This window comes from Myotis brandtii, unplaced genomic scaffold (assembly GCF_000412655.1).
Source record: "Myotis brandtii unplaced genomic scaffold, ASM41265v1 scaffold265, whole genome shotgun sequence".
Lineage (NCBI taxonomy): Eukaryota > Metazoa > Chordata > Mammalia > Chiroptera > Vespertilionidae > Myotis > Myotis brandtii.
In genome coordinates, this window is record NW_005360086.1 from 59,675 (window position 1) to 67,505 (window position 7,831).

Consider the following 7,831-nt stretch of genomic DNA (forward strand, 5'->3'; position numbering starts at 1 on the left):
CAAAGCCCTTGTCCTGGCCGGGCGCGGGCCCGTAGGGCGCGGGGTAGTGCCGCAGCGGGTCCGCATAGCCGGAGGAGTAGAGCGGGAGCTGGCCCAGGAAGGACTCCTGCCCGCTGGCCAGAGTGACGGGGAAGGTGGAGTTCACGAAATAGGAACTCATTGGGAGGGAGGCGCGCGGCCGCTGCTGCTCCGCCGGGCTTATGATTTGTTGTGTTTTATAGTCCGAGCGCCGCGCCTATTAGTAGTATATCTGAGATTGGGTTTTCGCTGAGGGGGGATGGCGAGGTGCCAGTGAGGGCCAGAAGGAAATACAAGCATCTGATCCAGCACTGACCAATGGCAGAGGCAGGAATTGTCAAATAGCACCCAGGAGGAGCGCAGCCCGCGCGAGGGACCCGCGCACAAACCTATCAACCTTTTTTTTCCCTCCTTCTTCTCCTTCTCCTTTCTCTCTCTCTCTCTCCCCCAACAACACTACGCGTTCTGTTCCCTCTACGTAGGATCTGCGAGAGAGACGTCTGTGCGGGAGGAGGGAGCTTTGGTGGAGACCACCGCATCTCCCAGTGATTAAATAAATCTCCCCCTCCCTCCCCACTCAGGATAGGAAAAAGTTAATTGTGTTTTCAGGAAAGTTAACCCCTGCGTGGCTTGAGCCCCATTCCCCCCAAGGGAAGGGTGGGCAGCCATCCCTGAATCTCACATCTCAGCCTAGCCAGGAGAGAACCAAAGGCGGTTTATTTCTAGGGGTTTGTGTTGGCCGAAGGGGAGAAGAGTTCAGTTCGCCGCTAACTAGCATCCTTTCAGAGAGAGAGAGGCGAAAAGGAAACCATCCCCTTCCCAGGTTTTGAAGACATCCCTCCTCCCCTTGTTTCTCAGATCCACTCTATCTCTTCCAAGCCTGGGATTATGATTCCTGCTTCTCCGCAGCTCTCGTGGTCTGAGAGGCAGGCCAGAGCCTGCTGCCCAGAGGACCCCGAAGGCCGGTAAATGGGAGGAGGGTCTGAGCCTAACCTTCTCCTGGCTCTGCAGCTGGGTTAGGAGCCTCCTGGGCCGCTATGGCTGCTCCCCAAGACATCACGCCTGGGTCTAGTGTGCACCGCTTGCTCTGGGCACAGGAAGGGGCGATGGGGAGAGGGTCTAGCCCTCTCCACTTAGGGATAAAGAGAGGGGGTGTGAGGGGCATCCCCCAGCCTGGGTTTGTCTGATCACTTATCCTGCCTGCAACCTTCACCCCCACAAAGACATGAGAATATCCTGGGCGACAGATCCTTAGGAATCAAGGTTGTCTCAGAAAGAGGGTATAGGAGAGAAATTGGTCCTCCTCTAAGTTGGGGTCCTCAAACCCTCCTGATAGTTGAGGCGCTTAGAGACCACCAGGAAGAGAGGGGTCCTCACACCTTTTCCAAGTCTCTCCAGAAGCTGGCCGTTCTTTTTAAAATTAATTCTTTCCCCAGACTTCATTTTGGTTTAGTTTTATAAGGAGGGAAGAGGTCTCAGCAGGCAGCTTAGAACTATCAGCCCACATCCCCTCTCCAGATGCTCACCACCCTCTGTCTCTCAGCATCTCTACAGTCCCTCCCACCCCCATCTCATTTTTGCAGCACCCGCTTTGCTGCAGTACAAGCTTGCGTGTGTGAGAGTGCATGTCTCTGGCTCTCGTCTAAAGAAAATGAACATTGAAGCCAGGCTGGAAGACAGCCACAATGTGTTTTCAAAATTCTAATATTCACGGAGAGGATGTCAAGGGGGACCACCTTCAGACCTGGAGCTGGGCATGGGCCAGGATGTGGGACAAAAGCTGATGAAGGGGCCAGGCTGTGCCTCCTCTCTACCTTACTCTTTGGGCTCCTTTCTATGGGCCAGCTCTACCCACTAAAGGTGTGACAAGACACTAGGGAAAATGGCAGAGGGCTGAGGTTGGTGACTAAGGGTGGGCACTTGTTTGGTAGCAAAATGGCCTTCAAGGCTTCCTGAACTCAGGACAACATCTAGGTTGCCCCTTCATGGCCAAGTAGTGATCCCTTCCTACCCTGACTCTGCAGTCGTTTTATCAAGATTTAAGAAAAACAAACTCAAGCCCTCTAATGATGGAGCATCATAAATGTTCCAATCTAGCTGTGATTGGGCCCGTTCCCACAGAGGCACGTGGAACATTTGGGCGAGGTGAGCGAGGTGTGCACCTCCCCCCTCCCTGCCACTGAAGCTGGGCCTTGGGTTTCAGCCCTCGCTATCCCCTCGCTGGCCACTATGTCCCCGTCTTGGGACTGGATGGCGTAGGCTTGCCGGTGGAGTTTGGACAAAGTAAGATTCCCCGGTGAGAGAAGCAGGAAAATAATCCCCTTGTCCTTAGAGAGAGTCACAGCCCCAAATTAACTTCACCTCTGCAGGTTGCCTGTCGGGAGATGGAGCCAAAAAGGCAGGGCCTGGGCGCCTGTAGTCCAGCATGAAAGGAAATAGCGCCTCATCGCTCTTATCTAAACCCAGAGGTATTTATGAGCGTTTATTCCTCTGATCCGTTTGTTTGGGAGAAAGAGCAGGCAGGCAGAGCTGGGCCAGAGGCCGCCTGGTTCCTGGAGCCAGATCTCTACGGATCTGTCTGTGGTTCAGTCCACTGTCCCATCTGTCTGTCTCCAAGGGGGAATATGTAAATACACAGCAGCCGGCTGCCCGTCTGGGGGGGGGGGGGGGTCTCTCCCTGCTTCAGTGAGGAAGCATGCGTATGGAGAGGTGGATAGAAATGTGTACCAAGTCTTGAGTACACAACAGGATTGCACAGAAACCTCACAGGCAGGGTTTATAATTGTAGTTTTCTGTGCTTCGAATCTGCAGCCCTGTGGACGCACACACATTCCAGCTCCCAGGGAAATACCTCAGTTGTGTTCAGCTCAGGAGGAAAATTCTCCTGTACCAGCAACCTAAGGGAGGGTATCCGCCTGTATGTGTGTGGAGGGGAGGGGAGGGGAGGGGGGATTGAGACATTGTCCAGGCTTCCCCTTTCCTCTCAGCTACAAAGCCCCCGCCCCCAGCTCTTTGGTTGTGGACACCTTCCCCCACACCCCACTTGTCACTCTGGCCGGGGTGTGGCAAGTTGAAACATGTCTACCCAATTCTGTGAGTCTCTGGGTTTGGGAAGCATAAATGTTCCCAGAGGAAGCAACGTGATGGCTCCCGACCTTTGCGAGCTGTTTAGATGGAACAGGGCCTTCAGATGGGCCGGTCCAGAGCTCGGCGCCAGGACCTCATTTTCATATGCAAATGAACCACCTTGTCTCTGATCTGGGGGTGGGGAGGGCCGCGGCGCCCAGTTCCCGCTCCCCCCACCCCCAGGTCCACCAGCGCTCTAGGAGCCCTGCAGTGTTTCCACCCTCGGTACCAGCCACCTTCTCCTCCCTACCTGACCTCTGGATTGCCCACAAGAAGAAGCCTGATCCCGGGGTGGGGGTGGGGGCCCGACTGTAGCCCTGGCGTTTGCCCTCAGCCCCGCCGGGCCCCTCCAGCTCCAGGCCAGACCCTAGTAACACCTCGGGCTGCCCGGCACCACAGGCAATTTCCTGGAGCCCCCGCCCAGGAGCCGGGGCCACCGCACCTTGAAAGGGACGGCCAGGGCTTCCTCCTGGGGCTTGAAAGCCCGAGCTAATCAGTAACCCGAGAGACAGGGGCCAATATTCAAACGAGGCGGCCGCGGCGCGGACCCCCGCCCTCGCCACCCCTTCTGGGAAGGCGGGTGTGAGGGGTCCGGCAGGAACGAAAATCTTCATGGTTTGGTTCCTCGGTGATTGATCTGTACCCCCAATTTCCCCCCCAAAGCATCTTTGTCGATTATTTCGCTTGAAACGATTGAGAATAAGGGAGGGGGCCCCCACTCACTTGCAGACACCGACCGTTTCCAGAAAATTTGGCTCAATTCCTTCATCACCGATTCGCCAGCCAAGGAGCTGGCAAGACCCACCCGCCAACCGGGAGAACACAGACCCGGTTGTCTTTTGACAACCGAGTGGAACTGCCGGGCCGGCGCCACCTCTTCGGCCCCTCCCTTGGCCAAAAAGAAAACCAAATAAACCTGGAACAGCCTTGGCCTCGGATCTCCCGAGAGGCCCGGAGGATCCCCGCTAGCGCCCGCGGTGGGTGGGTGGGGGGCTCCCCGGTTCAGGGCCCCCCGCCCGCGGAAGGCGGCATCAGTCCCTTTAAATATGCCCTAGAAAACGCCGCTTCTCCCGCCAGCCGCAAGGTTCGGAGCCAGGATGGGGCGGGCGAGGGGGAGGGGACACTAGTTCTCTAGTCCACACTCGGGCGGGGGGAACCTGGACCCGACGGGAAGCGACAATCTGGGCCCGAAGTCCCCGAATCCCGCCAAACCTCAGCGCCCGGGCTCCAGGCGTCGGGCACGATACAGGCAGCATCGCGGGGCTCGCGGCGCCGAAGCCGCATGTCTCCGAACGGACGGTAGATGGCAGCAAACCGCATAATTTGGATCACAGCAAACTAAGGGATGATTTATACCCCGCCGAGACTACAGGAGAAAAAGACCTTCGGTCCGGGTGGGTTTGGGGGGTTTTCCCTTTGAGAATAGGCTCCAAGTGCCGTGGGTGGTAGCCGAGACCTTCTCTGGCTATGCGCAGCGCGGGGTCCCCCCAGACCCCCAATCCCGGCCTGCTGGGAGGGCATCCACCTGGGCCTCCAGGGACCCCTCCCGCGCCACAAGTGGCTGAGTCCCTCTCTGCCAGCTCGGGACCCAGAGGGCCAGTATCCCCGGACACAACCTCCTTAGGCAACCAGGGTCCTGAGGCTCCGCGCTCGGCCTCTGGTCTTTAAGAAGAGAGAAGCAACCACCTAATCGTGCAAACCAAACCGAACCAATCTCTCCAGAGTCGCTGATCTCCTGGCTTGCAGCTTCCTCAAAAGCCCTCTCGCTCTATTTTAAGTCCACACCCAGAGACTTGCACCGTCTTCCACCCCCACCAGCTACTTTAGGAATTTCCGTCTCCAGCCCAAAGCTTCCCCCCAGAAGGCCTGGCTGGGGAATAAAATCTGGCGCCTGAGGGACAGGACTAGCTGTCTGAGCTCAGCGCCAGGCAGCTCTCTAGTCCGGACACCATTAGGCCCCCTAATTGGGTTTTCTTTTTATTTTCTTCTCCTTTTTTTTTTTTTTTAATTTACAAGCCTTAAACAACAACACACCGTCTTCACACTCACCAGGTTTAGATCCAGGAAAGTTTGAAATGTTTCAACATCAGTTATGCAAATGGCAATTTTCTCCTCCACCGAAACCCACACCCCCCAAACCAACAAAACACAAGTAATAGCATCAGCGTCGCACAGAAACCAGCACATTGTAACCTACCGCGTTCAACACCACAACATGGTCTCCCTGCAGAGCCAGGCTCCCTCCTTCGGGAGTGGCCAGAGACCTGGGCATTCTCAGGCAGGCTGGGGGGAGGGGAGTACCTCCATTTAGGTGCCTCCACTTACAGCCCTTTAATTTCAGAAATGTTTCCAAAGCGAGAGAATGAGCGTGTTTCTCCATAAATTGTTCTTTCTGTCTCTCTCTAGCCGCCTCCTTGCCCGCCACGGCCTCTGCGGAGATTCCAGGCCCTCCAGAGACCAGGACATCCCTCCGAGCCACCGCCCCTCATGCCAATGCTGCCGGGAAACTGCCGACACCCGAACCGGACAAGAGAACAGCGTAGGGGCAATTGGGGGGAGGCCAGAACGAGGGAGGGATGGTGGGAGGAGGGGGTGGAGGCACAAACCCACAGAGGCTGTAGCCACCGGCTTCTTCGAGTGCCCTGAAGCCCAAACACCCCCATCCTCCCTTTGGCAGCCCCCTCGCTTGAGCCTCTCCTCCCGGCTTAAAAAGGCGACTTAGAGCTCGCCTCTGTGGCCCCTTTCGGGTCCTCCTCCCATCTTCCCTGCCTTCGTTCCTCCTCCAGGAAGCAGCCACCCCTCTCTCTACCGCCGAATTTCCTGGGAAGCCTCTCCCTGCAGCACCCAGAGGTGGGGTTCAGCCCCATCTTGGACAGGGGAGGGGGGAGACAAACCCAAGCCCCACCTACAAAATCGAGGCAAAAGAATAAGAAGAAAATTGTAGAATCTCCCTTACCTTTGCAGACCTTGAGGTTTCTGTCCTCCGATTGAAAGGGGTGGGGAGGAAGGAGGGGGAAAAAAAGAGCGTTCGGTTTCCTCTTCATCTTCCAGATAATATTGTCCCAACCTGAGAGCCGTCGCTTCCCCTTCTCTGACTTGGGAGAGAGGGTGTTTCGTTTTTTCTGATATTTGCATAGAAAATGGAGTAAGTTCTGGCTTTGAAAAATGGTGTCAGCCTGCAGTCCTGGGCAGATTGTCCATTTACCCTCCATGATGACTAAAATCCCAGATCAGCAAGGAAATTAACTTAGGAATTAAAATTATTTTAGGTTCTCTCTTTTGTGTAATTCCCACCCTTCCTTCCCCCCTCTCTCTCTTCTTTCCTCTCCCCCTCTCTCTTCCTCTCTCTCCCTCTCTCTTTTGCTTGATCGAACTGATACTGAAGTATAAAAATATCAAGAGGCTGGAGCCCTCAAGGACGACAGTGCTCCGACCTAGGTGTGGTGTCCAAAAGAATGCTGCATTATAACCACCAGGGAAATGATAAAAAGTTCATGTTCACGATCGCCCGGCCACATGACCGGCGCCGGCCAATCGCTGGATTCAACCACTCATAAACTTCTATCACAAAGTTGTAAATTTTCATAAAACAACAAGGAATTTATTGCATTTCTTCATGGCTGCTCCACCAGCAACCCTTTTCTCAGTCGCCATCTTCTTTTCTTCTCCTTCTCGCTTTTTTTGGGAAACCCCACCCTAAGAAGGGGTGATATTTGGGGTGCAGGCAGTCAGGTCGAGGAGCCACAAGGGTCCAGCTGGGAAGGGGGTTCTTTTTGGAACCTCCCTATTCTCACAGGAGCTCTGCCCCCTCTTCTAGTAAAAACTCACCCCAAATACTCCACACGGGGACTGTTCTGAGCCAATTTGGGGGTTAGTCGGGAGCAGCAGCTGGTGTTCTGAGTTGCCAATTGCATCGAGGCAAAATGAAAGCTTCCGTGCCCCCCTCTGCTTCTCTGAACGCCCCCCTCATTCCTAGCTCTATTAATGGCGGGACCCCCACCTGTGAGGCTGCAGCATTGTGGGTGTGGGGGCCCTAGTTTTCCCCCAGGGAGGAAAGGTGGCCCTGATGGGGGGCTAGGCAGATGTGCAGCAACCAGATTCTCGCCTTTGCACCCCACAAATTGGAGGAGGCTAAAGCGGGATCCCTGCTTCTCCCACCCAAATGCCCACACGCCCAGGTTCCCAGGGACAACTCCATGTGCTCTCCAGGGGGTTCTGCGGTCATTAATGGGGGGAATTGCAGGTTTAGGGGCCTTTTACTTACAAATCCCAATCAAACAGATTTTAAAACGCGCTTCCCTTCCCACCCTCTTCCTTCAGTCTGCGGACTGCTGTTCTTTCCATTGAAATAAAAATCCAGGGTTGATCATCGAATACATACTCCAACTCGGCTGGCGCCGCAGGTCCAGCTTCGGAGGTGCCAGCCTCCGGGGCTTTGTCCCTCAATTAGGGAGTCGTCTTTTGGAGCAAAAGCAACCCCAAGAACCACGCCATGCACCTCCTGTTTCTCAGCCCCCCCAAACCCTCCGCCGGTATTTTGAATTAAGCTCCTAGCGCCCCAATTCTGGAAACGAAATAACTCCCCCGCCAATGTTTCTCTTTTCTCTCTCTTTCTCTGAGCTCCGGAGGAGACTGCAGGTTGCTGGCGGCGCCAAAAGCGAGCCGAAAGGCGCCGAAGAAGCCGGCG

General features: G+C 55.5%; 1 protein-coding gene and 1 long non-coding RNA gene across 2 annotated transcripts in view; one reads left to right on the forward strand and one right to left on the reverse strand.

Annotated features, from left to right (window-relative positions):
• Window positions 1-2,993, reverse strand: part of HOXB6 (homeobox B6) — a 4,630-nt gene extending 1,637 nt beyond the window's left edge. Inside the window, exon 1 of the mRNA XM_014541134.1 lies at window positions 7-2,993. Within this exon, the coding sequence (XP_014396620.1) occupies window positions 7-160 (154 nt within the window). The 5' untranslated portion in view covers window positions 161-2,993. The remainder of the gene's footprint in view (window positions 1-6) is intronic.
• Window positions 2,994-3,445: 452 nt separating this feature from the next.
• On the forward strand, window positions 3,446-6,312 carry LOC106726416. Its single transcript, XR_001362488.1, has 2 exons — window positions 3,446-5,683; window positions 5,931-6,312. It is a non-coding gene; the product is annotated as an uncharacterized LOC106726416 (long non-coding RNA).
• The last annotated feature ends 1,519 nt before the right edge of the window (window positions 6,313-7,831 follow it).